This window comes from Bos indicus, chromosome 21 (assembly GCF_029378745.1).
Source record: "Bos indicus isolate NIAB-ARS_2022 breed Sahiwal x Tharparkar chromosome 21, NIAB-ARS_B.indTharparkar_mat_pri_1.0, whole genome shotgun sequence".
NCBI lineage: Eukaryota > Metazoa > Chordata > Mammalia > Artiodactyla > Bovidae > Bos > Bos indicus.
This window is the reverse complement of record NC_091780.1, coordinates 7,170,897-7,189,290: the sequence shown is the minus strand read 5'-3', so window position 1 is coordinate 7,189,290 and position 18,394 is coordinate 7,170,897. Positions and strand designations below refer to the sequence as shown.

The window sequence follows — 18,394 nt, the reverse complement described above, 5'->3', positions numbered from 1 at the left end:
GATTTCCTTTAGGATTGACTGGTTTGATCTCCTTGCAGTCCAAGGGCAGATTCGCAAGAGTCTTCTCCAACACCACAATTCAAAAGCATCAATTCCTTGGCACTCAGCCTTCTTTATGGTCCACCTGTACATGACTACTGGAAAAACCATAGCTTTAACTGTATGGACCTTTGTCAGCAAAGTGATGTCTCTGCGTTTCAATATGCTGTTGTCTAGGTTTATCATAGCTTTTCTTCAAAGAAACAAGTGTCTTTTAATTTCATGACTGCAGTTACCATCCACAGTGATTTTGGAGCCCAAGAAAATAAAATCTTGTCATATCTATTTGCCATGAAGTGATGGGACTGGATGCCATCTTAGTTTTTTGAATGTTGAGTTTTAAGCCAACTTTTTCACTAGGCTCTTTAGTTCCTCTTCAGTTTGTGCCTTTAACGTGGTATCTGCCTATCTGAAGTTGTTGATATTTCTCCCAGCAATCTTGATTCCAGCTTGTGAGTCTTCCATCTGGTGGCATTTCACATGATGTACTCTGCATATAAGTTAAATAAGCAGGGTGACAAAACGCAGCCTTGACAATATGGTACCTCTTCAGTCATAAAATTATTATAGTAAATTAGAGCATTCATTTGTTTTTTTTCTTATAAAATGATTTTGTGAGTATATTATATATGTTGTTGTCCAAATAAAACCTGCTGGTTTTGCACGTATTATAAATTGTATACATTTATCATGGAGGCAATCTGCTTATTGAGTATGGTTTACTAAGTAAATTTCTCTAGAGAGAATTTTCATTTAATACTCAGGTAATGCTGTAATTCAGATGATTTGGGGAACTCTTTAACTTTGGGCCTATGTTCAAAGATCAAGCAAAGTAAAATCACCAAAATCCAGCAATTTCACTTTTCTAAAACATGTAGAGAAAGAGAAAAAAATATACAGGAGTAGAATGAGCTCAGTGAGATCTTGGAGTTGATAGGGTTGAGTGAAGGTAATAAGGATTTGCATTACAACAGAGTCAGTGACACTTAAAAAGAAGAGATAGGTAAGGAGAAAGGGATTATAAAGAAAGACTAGCAAAGCTTGATAGCTCTATGAAAGTGAGGATGGGCAGGATGGAGGAAACAGTAGAACAGTCATTTAAAACAGGTTGAGTTTGAAATGACAGCAGCATATCTGGGGGAAACTTCCCACCACATGGTTGTGTGTAGCCTGGAAATTAGGAGACACAAAGCAGAAATACAGATTTAAGAGTCATTTTGAGGCAGAAGTTGAACCCATGGGGATGCATGAAGTCTCTAAAAGAGAAGGAGAATGTAGCCTTTCAGGGACTGTGCACTCAGAAGAGGTTTAGAGGAAATACAGAAGAACCTGAATCTCATGATTTTCTGTTTTAGATCCTAAGTGTTTAATGGACAGAATCCATGTTCTTCATCATATAGGAATTTTCATTGAATCAAGTAAATAAGTCATCAGTGATTTTAAAACCCATGGTCTTTTTAAATTTTAGAAACTTAATTTCTTTATACAAATGACATAATTTTATAGATGTAAATATATTTTCATTTATTTACTTTTTTATTGAGTAATCTGCTGAAAGTTTAATTTTATGAAAAACTTGTCAACTATGACAGAGTTAATTATTAACCTTGCTTTGGATGAATTTTTCAGAATCCTTGGAGATTTTCAAAATCCTTTCCATGTCAGTTCAACTTCTCAGATAGATTCATAGTAATAAGCCCTAGAAGAGTAGAATTAAGAACATGGGAGTGCTTTCTAGCCACTTCAGTGCAGTATTTGAGCTGATAAGCTATTCTGAAATAGGAGCCAGATTGATACAATTGAATGACTTGCTTTAGAGCTATAGGACCATAATTAAGATTAACTTTGTCAACTTTCTAGAGGTATAGTATTCAGTGCTAAGCATTTTTGTCACAGTGGTATCAAGGCATAAGCTATCATAAAGCCTGAAAACACATTTTAATAAAAGTCACATTATATTGGGTTTATTCATTTAGAGTCAGTACTTTATTCCTAAATTTTTAAGCTGTGACAAGATGAGTTATATACTTAAAAGTATATACTTCAAAAGTCTGTCCCAACAATATCTTCTTTTTGGTCATAAAAAATGAATTGGAAGTAAGGTGGCATACGTTAGGTAGTATATCACTATACTCCACAAAATAACGAATGGTACATCTGTTTCAGTCTGGCAAGTTACCAAATGCTTTTTACATCATCTTGTAATCATCCGCTATAGACTCCGACTTCACACTCAGAAATACTGTGCTTTTAGGTCCCCTTTCATTCTTGTAATTTAATTCTCATGGGTTGCTCTGGTACCATATCTAACTGAAAAACATCATAGATTCCTCAGGGAAAAAGTTAATATTTCTTGATAATGCATTTTTCTAAATTATACCTTTGCATCATTTTATAATGTATTTGAGAGGAAATACTGCTTTATCCTTCAGGTTTGAGTGCAAATCAAGTAAATAAGAATCTTCTATATATTATCAGAGAAATTAAGAACACACGTTCATGTTTGTTTTTAAGAGAAATATTTTTAATCTGTACTTATTAATCTCCGTCTTCCATTCTGTTGGTTTCTATTAAACCTTCCTGCTTTTGCATAAAATTATTATTTGATGAACATTTTATATCCAGTTGACTTGCTTAGCAGTTCAGTTCAGTCAGTCAGCTGTGTCCGACTCTTTGTGACCCCATGGACTGCAGCACGCCAAAGTTCCCTGTCCATCACCAACTCCCAGAGCTTGCTCAAACTCATGTCCATCAAGTCATTGATGCCATCCAACCATCTTATCCTCTGTCATCCCCTTCTCTTCCTGCCTTCAGTCTTTCCCAGCATCAGGGTCTTTTCCAATGAGTCAGTTCTTCACATCAGGTGGCCAGAGTATTGGAGTTTCAACTTCAGCTCTGTCCTTCCAATAAATATTCAGGACTGATTTCCTTTAGGATTGATCTCCTTTCAGTCCAAGGGACTCTCAAGGGTCTTCTCCAACCCCACAGTTCAAAAGTGTCAATTCTTTAGTGCTTAGCTTCCTTAATGGTCCAACTCTCACATTCATCCATACATGACTAATAGAAAAACCATAGCTTTGACTAGATGGACCTTTGTAGGCAAAATAACGTCTCTGCTTTTTAATATGCTGTCTAGTTTGGTCATAGCTTTTCTTCCAAGGAGCAAGCGTCTTAATTTCATGGCTGCAGTAACCATCTGCAGTGATTTTGAAGTCTCTCACTGTTTCCATTGTTTCCCCATCTGTTTACCATGAAGTGATGGGACCAGATGCCATGATCTTAGTTTTCTGAATGTTGAGTTTTAAGCCAGCTTTTTCACTCTCCTCTTTCACTTTCATCAAGAGGCTCTTTAATTCTTCTTCACTTTTACCATAAGGGTGCTGTCATATACGTATCTGAGGTTGTTGATATTTCTCCCAGAAATCTTGACTTCAGCTTGTGCTGAATTCATCCAGCCTGGCATTTCGCATGATATACTTGGCATATAAGTTAAATAAGCAGTGTGACAATATATAGCTTTGTTGTACTCCTTTCCTGATTTGGAACCAGTCTGTTATTCCATGTCCAGTTCTAACTGTTGCTTCTTAATCTACGTACAGATTTCTCAGGAGGCAGGTAAGGTGATGTGGCATTCCCATCTCTTAAAGAATTTTCCACAGTTTGTCATGATCCACACAGTCAAAGGCTTTTGCATAGTCAGTAAAGCAGAAGGAAATGTTTTTCTGGAACTCTCTTGCTTTTTCATTTATCCAGCAGATGTTGTCAATTTGATCTCTGGTTCCTCTGCCCTTTCTAAATCCAGGTTAAACATCTGGAAGTTCACAGTTAATGTACTGTTGAAGTCTACTTGGAGAATTTTGAGCATTACTTTGCTAGCATGTGAGAGGAGTGCAGTTGTGCAGTAGTTTGAACATTCTTTGGCATTGCCTTTCTTTGGGATTGGAATGAAAACTGACCTCTTCCAGTCCTGTGGCCACTGCTGAGTTTTCCAAATTTGCTGGCATATTGAGTGTCGGACTTTAACAGCATCATCTTTTAGTATTTGAAATAGCTCAACTGGAATTCCATCACCACTGCTAGCTTTGTTCATAGTGATGCTTCCTAAGGCCCGCTTGACTTCACATTCCAGGATGTCTGGCTCTAGGTAAGTGATCACACTGTCATGGTTATTTGGGTCATGAAGATCTTTTGTGTACAGTTCTGTGTATTCTTGCCACCTCTTCTTAATATCTTCTGCTTCTGTTAGGTCCATACTGTTTCTGTCCTTTATCGAGCCAATCTTTGCATGAAATATTCCCTTGATCTCTGATTTTCTTGAAGAGATCTCTAGTCTTTCCCATTCTGTTGTTTTCCTCTATTTTTCTAATTCTTAAGGAAAGCTAAAAAGTAGGAATTAGATGATTAAATTTATAGTAATCACAAATACTTAATGAAGACCTGAGTGGCAGCTAAAGAAATAGAACAGCACTAGGTAGAGCTGTAAAGAAGAACTACTTGGTGAAAATAAGGCTTTAGAGCTGAGTGCTAAATAAGCTTCAGTTAAGGAGATGCTCTGAACCTAGTAGGAATGCCCTTGTTTTCTTGTGAGAATGAATGAATAGGTTGGTCTCAGGCATCTTCTTATATCTCCCATCATCTTGGTCCCTCAGTCAGAGAGACCCTTTTAGGAACATCTTGTGTTTCAAGTTTCTCTGAGCAGGTCCAAGTAGTAAGGCTGGAAACCAGTGGTATTAAGTCTTAATGTATTTCAGACTAGGTTGACTTTTTTTTTTTTTTTGCTTATTCCAAGATAAGATGGTTATGAGTAGTATTATAAGATTCACTTGAAACCTGGGGCTGAGGAAAATACATTTGTACCAAAGTATTTTAATGACTCGTTTCATGTAAAGAATGAATTCTCTTTTTTCCAGGGAATGGATTTGTAAACTCAAGAGCTTCTCCAAATTTGATCGGAACTACTGGTGCAAATAGTTTAGGCAAAGTTATGCCTACGAAGTCTCCCCCTCCTCCAGGTGGTGGCAGTCTTGGAATGAACAGTCGAAAACCAGATCTTCGAGTTGTCATCCCCCCTTCCAGCAAGGGCATGATGCCTCCACTGGTACGTTAAACCTTTCATTCTTTAAAACATGGATTTTATACAGAGTATATGTTTTCCTTTGGAATTTTCTATACTTCCATGGGATCTAGACCTTTTCCTAAAGAGTATTTCTATTGGAAATTAGCATTTGAAGAGACAAGTCTATTTTAAATATACAGAAACAGATTATGAAAAAAACGGAGATAAACCTACTTAATGGTTTTTAAATTAAAGCTAAATATGGAGAAGTTATTATGTTAATTTTCATTTACTGGACTGAAATCTTTACTTAGAGATCTCATCCTCAATTTGATAAATTAAACTTGACTTAAGTACTTCTCTGTGCTTTTGCGTAGTTTCAGTATCTTTAGCATATTCTTTTCTGTAATAAAAACTCTATTAGAAAGTTCTACATACAAAGAGAACTATTATAGAATAGGAAAGAATGTGTAAAAACTTCTGCTAATAAGTTTTTTTGTTTACTCCTTCTCAAATAACCTTCCCATTTAATTCTATAAAGAATATAGGTCTTCCCACTCTATTCCTTAACAATGTTCCAGCCTCGTTTGCTTTTGTATCCTGGGTCTATGAAGAAGGGGAGAATGTTTATCACCTTAGCTTTCTACAGAAAAAGTTATATATGCAAGTTTTATCTGTCTGACTTCAAATAATCAATGTGATGTACCAGGTGGTCTTTCTACTATGCAGCTGCTGAACTTGCCATTTGATAGATTTTTAAGTAAAAGCAGTGCTATCAAGGTTTAGATAATTATTCTACACTGTATAATACTTTATGGATTCCCAGACTTCTTTATGTGCATTGTATCATTTGAAGCTCCAACTGTGATCTTCGCTAGGTAAGATAAGGAGACCAAGGGAAAGGTCAGTACTGGTCCAACATAGTACAAAAGAGAGCCAAAACTGAAACTCATTAAGTCAAAAAGCAAAGTGCTTTTTCATTCAGAGATATAGAAAACTGAAAATTTGTTCCCAGCCTTACACTAAAAAATGTTGGACAAGCAAGTTCATAGTTTTTCTTGAACACGTTGTAGTATTGAGATTTCAGGGCACTCAGCTGGCCCAGACTCTGGGGAGGGACAGATACTGCAGGGAGAGAACATTGGAGCACGAACTTATCTGGGCAAGACACAGATAATAAATTAAGCTAGGGTGATTGGTGAATTTCTGGAGACCAAGTGTTCACTGGCAGAGCTCTGTAAAACCTCTGGGATAGCGATATAGGGCAAGTCTTATTCTCTCTTGCAGAAAAAATTGGGAATGTTCTGAAAAAAATCTCCTTTTTGGTATACAGCTGGGATAGGGGAAGAGCCACCATTACAGTATGGGCAAAAAGTTTTCTCTGGGTACTTCTATTTCACTCCTATGGAGTAGGAGTCTTAATCTATGAAGAGATGAACAACACAAATGGTCACCCTTAGGGGACTGGTGAATTCCCACTGTACTGGGGCAATGGGAAAGGGAAGCTCTCTCAGCCTGTGGTGAAGAAGAAGGAACAGTGCCATATCATGGCAGAATTTCTGAGAAGGCTGCAGCCTGATGCATAACACAAAGGAGAAGGCTTAAAACTGAGAATGTAGCAGTTTTCTTTGGGGAAAAAACAAGCAAAAAAACCTCTAGTAAACCTGTCTCCCACTGCCTCCAGAGGCATTTGAGGCCTGTGGTAACTATATTGAGGGTAACAATACCAGCAACGAAACACAAACTCAGCCTAGTTCTTAATTAAATTAACTCAGACTCTGCACTAAAGGCCTGGCAGGAGGAAGACCTGTAGGTCTACTGTAAGTAAAAATCACCCAAACTGAAATATAAACAGAAGTTGTTGCTGTTCTCAGTCATGTCTGACTCTTTTCCACCCCATGGACTGCAGCACACCAGGGTTTCCTGTCCTTCACCATCTCATGGAATTTGCACAAACTCATGTCCATTGAGCTGGTGATGCCATCCAGCCGTCTCATCCTCTGTTTCCCACTTTTCTTCCTGCCCTCAATCTTTCCCACCATCAGGGTTTTTTCTAATGAGTTGGGTCTTCGCATCAGGTGGCCAAAGTATTGGAGCTTCAGCATCAGTCCTTCCAGTGAATATTCAGGGTTCATTTCCTTTAGGATTGACTGGTTTGATCTGTTTGCTGTCCAGGGGACTCTCAAGAGTCTATTCTAGCAGCACAGGTCAAAAGCATCAATTCCTTGGTGCTCAGCCTTCTTTATGGTCCAACTCTCACCCCCACGCATGACTACTGGAAAAACCATAGCTTTGACTAGACGAACCTTTGTCAGCAAAGTGATATCTCTGCTTTTTAATATGCTGTCTAGGTTTGTCATGGCTTTTCTTCAAGGAATAAGCATATTTTAATTTCATGGCTGCAGTCACTGTCCACAGTGATTTTGGAGCCCAAGAAAATAAAATCTGTCACTGTTTGCATTTTCCCCCATCTATTTGCTATGAAGTGATGGGACTGGATGCCATGATCTTCATTTTTTGAATGTTGAGTTTTAAGCCAACTTTTTCACTCTCCTCTTTCACCTTCATTGAGAAGCTGTTTAGTTCCTCTTCACTTCTGCCATTAGGGTTGTATCATCTACATATCTGAGTATATTTATTTTCTCCCAGCAATCTTGATTCCAACTTGAGCTTCATCCAGCCTGTCATTTCACATGATGTACTCTGTGTGTAAATTAAATAAGCAGGGTGACAATATACAGCCTTGACGTACTCCTTTCCCAATTTGGAACCAGTCTGTTGTACCATGTCCAGTTCTAACTGTTGCTTCCTGACCTGCATACAGATTTCTCAGGAGGCAGATAAGGTGGTGGGGTATTTGCATCTCTTTAAGAATTTTCTAGTTTGTTTTGATCCACAGAGTCAAAGGCTTTAGCGTAGTCAAGGAAGCAGAAGTAGATGTTTTTCTGGAATTCCGTTGCTTTCTCTATGATCCAACGGATGTTGGCAGTTTGATCTCTGGTTCCTCTGCCTTTTCTAAATCCAGTTTGTACATCTGAGGGTTTTCTCGATTCATGTACTGTTGAAGCCGTGAATCTTCTTTTTGTACAGTTCTTCTGTGTATTCTTGCCACCTCTTTTTAATCTCTTCTGCTTCTGTTAGGGCCGTACTGTTTCTGTCCTTTAATGTACCCATCTTGCATGAAGTATTCCTTGGTATCTTTTAGTTTTCTTGAAGAGATCTCTAGTCTTTCCCATTCTGTTGTTTTCCTCTATTTCGTTGCATTGTTCACTTAAGGCTTTCTTATCTCTCCTTGCTATTCTTTGGAACTCTGCATTTAGATGGGTATATCTTTCCTTTTCTCCTTTGCCTTTCGCTTCTCTTCTTTCCTCAGCTATATGTAAGGCCTCTTCAGACAACCATTTTGCTTTGTTTTATTTCTTTTTCTTGGGGATGGTTTTAGTCACTGCCTCCTGTACAGTGTTATAAAAATCCATCCACAGAATTACCCAAACTGAAATGTAAAGAGAAGAGTCAAAAGAAAACAAAAAACAAAGCAATACCTCCTTTCAACCTAGAATTCTGTACCCAGCAAAAATATCTTTCAAGATATGAAAAAGAAATAAAAACTTGCTCAACAAAAATGTGGGAATTTATTGCCAAGAGACATACATACTCTACAAAAAATATTAAAGGATGTCCTTTGGAAGAAGGAATATGCTACCAGAAAATTTTGGGGTCTGTACAATAAATAAAAATAAAGAATGGAAATGGAATAAATGAAGATTAAAAATAAAGTTAATTTTGTCTTCCATTTTATAAATTTCAATTTTAGAACAGTTTTAAATTTATATAAAGATTGCAAAGATAGTACAGAAAGTTCCCATATGCTTCACACTCAGTTTCTCCTGTTACTAACAGATTAATATTACAACTAATGAGTCAATGTTGATAAATTGTTATAAAGTCCATTTATACATTGTTTTAAACTAAGAGTATTCACATACTCTTAGTTTTTAACCTTATGTCTTTTTCTGTTCTGGAATCTAATCCAGGATACCATATTGAATAGTAGTGTGTCTAGTAGTAGTAGACATAGTAGTCATGTCTTTTTAGGCTCTTCTTGTCTTTGAAATTTATCTGAGACTTTACTTACTTTAGTGACCTTGACAATTCTGAGGAGTACTGGTCAGATATGCTGTAGAATGTTCCTCAGTTGGAGTGTTTCTGATGTTTTCCTCATGGTTAGGCTGGTGTTACACATTTGAGGGAGGAAGGTCATGGAACTAATGTGCCCTCTTCATCACATTATATCAAGGGTACATACTATTTCCATGACTGTTGATCACTTTGATAACCTTGCTGGTATAGTATTTCACTTGCTACCCGTTCCCATACTGCCCACTTTGGAAGGAACTTACTGTGTGAGGCCCACATATAAGGAATGGAGGTTATATTCCACCTCTTTTAGGACAGATTATACATTATTTGGAGTTCTTCTGCACAGGTCACTTATTGTTCTCTCTCATTTAATCATTTATTTATATTAATATGAACTCATGTACATTGATTTTATACTTTGGGTTGTAGTAGTACTAAATTTTGTTAATATATGATTTTACCAGTGCTGGTTTATTCTGTTGCTCAAATTGTTCCAGCTTTAGCTATTGAGGACTATTCACTTGGTTCCTGTCCCCTTTTATATACCCTTGTTGTTTTGGGTTTTTTTTTAGCGGGGGTAAAGGTAGAGGAGTTACTGTTTTATTTTCTGGTTACTTTGGAATGCTTCAGGATCATCTTGTGTATTTTCTGCTCCAGTTCTACAATCAGGCATTTCTCTGAGGAACCTTGGCCTGTTTTTGGAGAATGTTATTAGAAACCAAGATCTGGCTGTTTTCCCTCTTCTTACTTGCTTCAAAAGATAGTTGACTCTCTAAAGCAAAAGTAGTGGCAGTGACTTTTGTGTTTACAGCACATGTAGAAATAAAATATATTAAGTTGGTGAAAAAGTAATTGTGGTTTTGGATCATGAATTTTATATCATTATAACTAGGCTCAAACATATCTTTATTAATCAAAGGAGGAATCATTATAATCAACACATTTTTCCCAACAAGAAATAAGTTTATTTATTCCTATAGCATAAAAACCCATGCTTTGGAATTCAGAGAACTCTTAGAAAGCATTTTCTGCCTCCTGCTGGTTGTGGAAGCATTTTCTCTGCAAGAAGTTGTCAGGATGCTTGAAGAAGTGGTAGTTGGTTGGCAAGAGGTCAGGTGAATATGGTGGATGAGGCAAAACTTTGTAGCCCTATTCATTCAACTTTTGAAGTATTAATTGTGCAATGTGTGGTCAGACGTTGTCATGGAAAAGAATTGGGCCCATTCTGTTGACCAATTTCAGCTGTAGGCATTGCAGTTTTTGATGCATCTCATTGATTTGCTGAACATACTTCTCACATGTAATGGTTTCATCAGGATTCAGAAAACCATAGTGGATAAGACAGGCAGCAAACCACCAAACAGTGACTGTGATCTTTTTTTGGTACAAGTTTGGCTTTGGGAAGTGCTTTGGAGCTTCTTCTCAGTCTAACCACTGAACTGGTCATTGCTGGTTGTCATATAAAATCCACTTTTTGTCATACATCACAATCCCATCAAGCAATGATTCATCATTTTTGCATAGAATAAAAGAAGATGACACTTCAAAACGACAGTTTTATTTTTCAGTCAGCTCCTGTGGCACCCACTTATCGAGCTTTTACACCTTTCCAGTTTGCTTTAAATGCCAACCGACTGTAGAATGGTCAGTGTTCAATTCTTTGGCAACTTCTGCTGTAGTTGTAAGAGGTTCAGCTTTGATGATCCTCTCCTTGGTCATTGTCAGTTTCTGATGGCTGGCCAGTGTGCTCCTCATCTTCAAGGCTTTCTCTCCTTTGCAAAACTTGTTCAACTACCACTGCCCTGTACGTTTGTTAACAGTTCCTGGGCCAGATGTGTTGTTGATACTGCAAGTTGTCTCTGCTGCTTTACAATCCATTTTAAACTTGAATAAGAAAATTGCTCGAATTTGCTTTTTGTCTAACATCATTTCTCTAGTCTAAAATAAATATAAACAGCAAGTAGTAAGTTATTATGGAGGAGGAAGTGGCAGCCCACTCCAGTATTCTTGCCTGGAGAATTCCATGGACAGAGGAGCCTGGCAGGCTCCAAGAGGTCACAAAGAGTCAAACACGACTGTGATTAACATACACACAAAGTAAGTCATTAGCAAAAAAATAAAGTGAGAATTGTACATTAAAATGATGTATGACATAACCACATTTATTTAAGAATGTATTCCAATATCAAACAGCAAAGTTCAACAGTGCGTTTTGAAACCACAATTACTTTTGTACCAACCTAACATGATGACAGAGCAGAGAATTAGAAATATACTTTTATAGGTCTTTACACATGATGAGGTATACATTTGAAGTTTAACTCAAATTAACTGAAAGCAGATATTGTAAACCCAAGTAAAACTGTAGGAAATAAAAAGAGGTATAAATGATAAGGCAATAGAGATAAAATGGAAATACAAAATATGCTCCAATATCCCAAGAAATGGGAGAAAGGGCAAAAAATAAAGAACAGATGGAACAAATGAAATATAGCTAGCAAGATTGTAGATTTTAATACAACTATACAAATAAACATGGTAATAAACATCAGTTAAAAGACAAAATGTCAGATTGGTTTTTTAAAAAAAATAAAAAGGTCGTACTATACAATGTCTATAAGGGCTCCACTTTAAATATAAAGACATAGGTAAAAAGATGGAGGAAAATATACTATGCAAACATTAGCCAAAAGAAAGCTAGTACAGCCATATTAAGTTCAAACAATGTAGACTTCACAATAAATATTATCAAGGATAAAGAATTTTGATATATGACAAAACCAATACAATATTGTAAAGTTAAAAAATAAATAAAAAAGGATAAAGAATATTTGCTGACAAATGTTTGCCAACAAAGGTCTGTCTACCAAAGCTATGGTTTTTTCAGTAGTCATGTATCGATGTGCAAGTTGGGCCGTAAAGAAAGCTGAGCACCAAAGAATTGATGCTTTTAAACTGTGGTGTTGGAGAAGACTTTGAGAGTCCCTTGGACTCATATTGGACTGCAAAGAGATCAAACCAGTCAATCCTAAAGGAAATCAGTCCTGAATTATTCATTGGAAGGACTGATGCTGAAGCTGAAACTCCTTTGTACTTTGGCCATCTCATGCAAAGAACTGACTCATTGGAAAAGACCTTCATGCTGGGAAAAACTGAAGGCAGGAGGAGAAGAAGATGACAGAAGTTGAGATGGTTGGATGGCATCACCGACTTGATGGATATGAGTTTGAGCAAGCTCCGGGAGTTTGTGATGGACAGGGAAGCCTGGCGTGCTGCAGTCTGGGGTCACAAAGAGTTGGACATGCCTGAGCGACTGGACTGAACTGAACTGAAAGAAGAATATTACATATTCCAAGAAATATCTTTAATGTGTATGCAACTAACAGTAAACATTCAAAATACAGAAAACAAAGATGATACAACTAAAAAGTAGAAGAGAAAAATCCATAATTATAGTTGGAATATTCAACACTCTTCTCTCAGTAGTTGATACAACAAGTAGGCAGAAAATTCAGTTAAGGATCTGGGTGACTGAGAAATATTTAACCAGCCTGATGTAAGAGACATTTATAGAACCCTTCACTTTGCATAGGAGAACATAAATTTCTTCTTTAGTGCACTTGCAACATGCAGCAGGGTATCCAGTGTCATAAAACCTCAGCAAATTTCAAAGAATAGAAATCATATGGATTACAGTCTCTGACCATAATAAAATCAATAACAGAAAGATAACAGGAAAACCGCCACATATAGAGATTAAAGAACATGAAATTTTGAAATCTATAGCATATCAGAATTTTGGAGACCAACTAGGAGGAGTTTTGAGAGGGGAAATTGATGGCATTTATATTAGAAAAGAGGAAGGTCCCAAATCAGTAAGCTTTTACTTTAGGAGAGAAAAAAGAGCAAACAACTGAAAGGAACCAGAAGAAAAGGAAAAAATGAGCAGAAATTAATGAAACTTAAAACAGACAGTAGAGAAAAAGAGTCAGACCAAAGGCTGATTCTAAGTTTATCACTATAATTTACCATGTTAAAAGAATTCCACTTTTATTCATAATAAAAATAAGTTTCACCAAACTAGGAGAAGAAAGGAACTTTTTTAACCTAATGAAGACTGTTTTCAGAAATTCTGCAACTAATACAATTAATAAGGGGAAATTTCAGTCTTGTAGTAAAATAATATTTGAAACTAGACAGTGATGTTTTATTCTCACCACTCATATTCAACATTATACTGGAAGTCCTAGATGAGGCAGTAAGGCAAAAAAATTAAATGCATAGCATACATACTTGGAAGGAAGAAATTAAACATTATTCATAGAAGATATAATATGTAGAAAAGCATAAAGAACCTACCAAAAAATCTTCAAGTGGAAGTTTCATGTTGGAGTATGAAATTTTAAAATATCATTTAAACATTACTCAAAAAATACCTACAAATCTAACCATATGATTTTCATGCTAAAACTATGAAAGATTGTTGAAAGAAACCAAAGAGCCAAATACGTTGTTTTCAGTTGCTAAGTTGTGTCCAGCTCTTTTGTGACCCCATGGACTATCGCCAGCCAGGCTCCTCTGTCCATGTGATTTTCTAGGCAAGAATACTGAGGTTGGTAGCCATTTCCTATCCAGGGGATTTTCCCAACCTAAAAGGATCAAACCCACATCTTCTGCATTGAAGGCAGATTCCTTACCACTGAGCCACCAGGGAAACCTATGTCAAGATGTTATTCCTTCCTAAATTGGTTGGAAGATTAAACACAACCCTGGTTTACATCACAGCACAGATTTTTGTAGGTATCAGCAAGCAGATTCTAAAGTACGTGTGGAAAGGCAAAGGAACTACAATAGCCGGTACAGTTTTGAAGAGAACAAGATAAACTAACACTTCCTGGTTTCAAGACGTAGTGTAAAGCTACAGTAGTGAATGTGTGGGGGACTTCTCTGGTGGTCTGGTGGCTAAGACTCTATGTTTCCAATGCAGGGAGCCTGGGTTCAATTCCTGGTCAGGGAACTAGATCCCATATGCTGCAACTAAGACCTGGCATAGCCAAATAAATAAATATTTTTTAAAAGACTGTGTGGTACTGGCAAAAAGATGAGCACCATAGGTCAAAGAGAGCCCAGAAAATATATTCAGTTGGTTTTTTACAAAGGTAGTAAGGCGGTTCAGTGGAGTAAGGACAGTCAGTACAACTAATGGTGCTGCAGCAGTTTAGCTTCAGTATGCAAAAACAGAACCTCAGAGTGTAATTCATACCTTGTACAAAAGTTAACTCAAAATGTATTATAGATCCAAATGTAAAACACAAAACTGTGACACTTCAGAAGAAAACATTAGAGAATTACACCAAAAGCATAGTCCATAAAAAATGGATATATAGCTATTTATCAAAGTTTAAGATTCACTCCATGAAAAGGCCCTGTTCAGAGAATAAAAAATCAGTCTAGACAATACAGAGTGATTTTTTTTTTAACTATATGCAGTTAAAAAAATCAACCAGGATTCCAGGGGAACCCAAGATGAAATACATGAATAATTATTAAAAATGAGTGATATGGTATGGAAGGGGATGAACTGGTCTAAATAACTTTGGAAACTATTGCTCAAGATGGTAAATTTGTTAAACACACACAGACACACACACCCTTAAATAAGTGAATACTATACATTGTAGATAAAGCCAGGTTTTTTGAGAAAGTTTCAGTTAAGCAAGGTGAATGGGAAGGTTATAATGAACCCTATTTTTCTGGATTTATAGTTGGAGGTTTCAGTATAAATGTATTTTTTTAAACATATATACAGATAGATACAAAAGTATAGATGTGTGTACACATGAATTCGAATACATCTGATATTTCCTCACTCTGACTGCTGAGTCTTAAATGAGTGACACCTGGAAACCGAGCACACCTAGCCCTCAGGTCCTAGTTTCTAAACACCATTCTCCAGTGACAGGAATCAAGCCTCCTTGCAGAAGTGATCGATTGTAGAGCTAGGGCCAGGAAAATACACATTGATCCAGAGGGGCCAGCAGATAAGGAAATACATGTCAAGTCAGAGGAACCAACCTTTCAGAGGAGCTCCCCATGGCCAGATCTAGAATAATTTAAACAACAAAATAAACAATAATATTATTGGATTATAACACAAAGAATAAAAAATAGACTGTTACTTAGTGACTGAATAAATAAATGGAGAAGGGACAGCTCTTCCTTAGGAATTGTAATCAATGCATGTAGAAAGTCTTGCTTACAAGAAATGGGGGACAGAAAGGCCTCTGTGCCTGGGAGCCCCACAGGGCCCTACTCGGTTTCAGACTCTTCACAAAAATTAACTCAAAATGGATTGCAGACCAAAATTTTTAAATGCAAAACTCTAATATTCTTAGACAATAATAAATGAGAAAACCTAAATGACCTTGGGTATGGTGATGCATTTTTGGATATAACACTATAGGCATGATCCACAAAATAAACAACGATATACTCCTACATGCATGTTAGAATGGCCAAAATCTGGAACACTGAGAACACTAAATGCTGGTGAGTTTGTGGAACAATAGGAACTGTCACAAATTGCTGGTGGGAATGCCAAATGGTAAGCCACTTTGGAAGACAGGTGACGTCTTACAAAACTGCTGCTGCTAAATCGCTTCAGTTGTGTCCAACCCTGTGCGACCCCACAGACGGTAGCTCACCAGGCTCCTCCATACCTGGGATTCTCCAGGCAAGAATACTGGAGTCGGTTGCTACTTCCTTCTCCAATGCATGCATGCATGCTAAGTCGCTTCAGTCATGACTGACTCTGCAGCAGCCCACCAGGCTCCTCTGTCCACGGGATTCTTTAGGCAAGAATATTGGAGTAGGTTGCCATTTCCTTCTCCACTTACAAAACTAAGCATACTTTTACCATATGATCCAGCAATCACACTCCTTGGTATTTACCTGCATAAAAACTTGCACATGGATGTTTATAGCAGTTTTATTCATAATTGTCAAAACTTGAAAGCAACCAAGATGTCCTTCAGTGGGTAACTGGATAAACTGGTACATCCAGACAATGGAGTACTTTTCAGTGCTAAAAGAAATAAGTGATTGAGCCATAAAAAGAAATGGAGGAAAATTAAATACAGATTACTAAGTGAAAGAAGCTAATCTGAAAAGGCTTCATACTGCATGATTCCAACTATATATGACATTCTGGAAAAGGCAAAACTTTTCTTTTTTTTAGTAAAAAGATCAGGAGTTGGAGAAAGGGAGGGATGAATAGGCAAAGCATGGAGCATTTTAGTGCAGTGAAACACTCTGATATTATAATTATTGATACATTTGAACAAACCCATAGAATTATGCAACACCAAGAATGAACCCTAAATGTAAACTAGGGATGTTGGGTGATAATGGTAACAAATGTACCACTTTGGTAATGGGGAAAGCTATGTATATGTGAGTTTATGGAAAATCTGTATGCCCCTCAGTTTTCCTGAACTGCTCAAAAAAGAAAGGTTTAAAGAAAAAAAAATAATATTATTGCATTATAACACAAAGAATTAAAAAATAATGAGACTGTTACTTAGTGATTGAATAAATGTAGAAGGGACAGCTCTTCGTTAGAGAAGACTTCTAATCAATGCCTGTAGAAAGAATGAGCGAAATGGCAAATCACCATTGTAATACAACAGTGCAGACCTTGAAGGCAAGGTCAATGGATGAGTACTAAAGTTAGCAAAAATTTAAGGAGAAACAAGATATTTAAAAAATCTCAGAATATCACTCCCCAAATAATTGTTGATTATAAAAAGAAAAATAGTGATGTTTATAGTGGAGAATCCTAGTCATTTGGTTCGTCTTTCAGGAACTGGATGTGGAATACTGCCACTATCCTTCAGAAATAAAAACTATAGGAAGTTTCATTTAAGGCATAGAAGTATGTTTATAAGAATTGTAATAAACTGCAAAACTGATGGACAAACTACAAGTTTGACATTTAGCAACTTGTCAGTTATCTTGGTCTTTTTTAAGAGTTCATGAAGCATCTCTGTGGAATTCTAAAATCTGCCCCAGAAACTATCAGTATTTACACTGTTATCCCTGTAGGTTAAAGTGAAAAATGAATACACACACACCTATAGTATTTTGTTGTGTCTTAACAGTTGGAGATGGGTGAAGATATGTATAACAAAACAGTTGAAGAGGATTTTGCCACGTTTGAAACAGCAGTTTATAGGCCAGGTAGTTATTTTTCAGAGTCAGTGATGAGCCTTACTCCTCTTTCACACTGTTGTCTGCAGATAAACCTGCTTTCAGATTGGGACTTCATGGATCACTGATGCTTATAAAGATACCTTTCGCAGATTGACAGAGAAGCTTGACTTACTCAAGTAAAATAATTTTTAAAAACTAGTTGGATTATTCTAGTATATTAATATTTTTATATGTGTATAAAGAAAAGGAGCAATATGTTTCATTCATCTCTTTTGTGTATGATTTATCAATTCATTTCTCCTCTCATTTTCTTTATGTGGCTTTTCTCCATTGAAATTATTATACTCATTTGAAAATTATATTTGCAAATGATAAATATATAAATTTGTAAAACTGTTATACTTATTAACAAATATTTGAGTTCTTATTGTTTCATAATACTGTGTTAGTTACTGTGGGGAAAAAAGAAGACAAAATAAATTCTGCCCACCACAGAATTTAATTAAGATAAATGTACATGTGTAACCAGGTAGGGTAGGGATGGGAGATTTAGATGTAAGTATTGGGCAAATTCCAGGAGATGGTGAAGGACAGGGAAGGCTGACGTGCTGCAGTTCATGGGGTCACAAAGAGTTGGGCACAACTTAGTGTCTGAACAAACAAAAACAAAAAAATAGTGTTAGCGTTCTCCAGATTCCAAACAGAAACTAGTTTCACGATTAGGAAGTCCTTTTATATGTTATCACAGCATGGCATAAGAACAGAACAAACTGGGGTAGGAGGATCTTTAAATCCTGGCCCTAGAGAACTTAAAAGAATCTTTCCTGTCTTTTGAAGTCAGCTACAGGTACAGAGACAATAAATAATGTATATTTGTACTCACTGCCTATATAATCATCTCTTTAGATTTCCAGACAACTCACAGTGTTCAGATAACATGTTTTTCTA

General features: G+C 36.6%; 1 protein-coding gene across 9 annotated transcripts in view; it reads left to right on the top strand.

Annotated features, from left to right (window-relative positions):
- The window catches only part of MEF2A (myocyte enhancer factor 2A), a 179,955-nt gene that overhangs the window by 148,366 nt on the left and 13,195 nt on the right, over positions 1-18,394 (top strand). For all 9 annotated transcript variants that reach the window (XM_019983504.2, XM_070775017.1, XM_070775019.1 and 6 more), the window contains one exon: positions 4,950-5,137. In XM_019983504.2, coding sequence (XP_019839063.1) covers positions 4,950-5,137 — 188 coding nt within the window. The remainder of the gene's footprint in view (positions 1-4,949; positions 5,138-18,394) is intronic.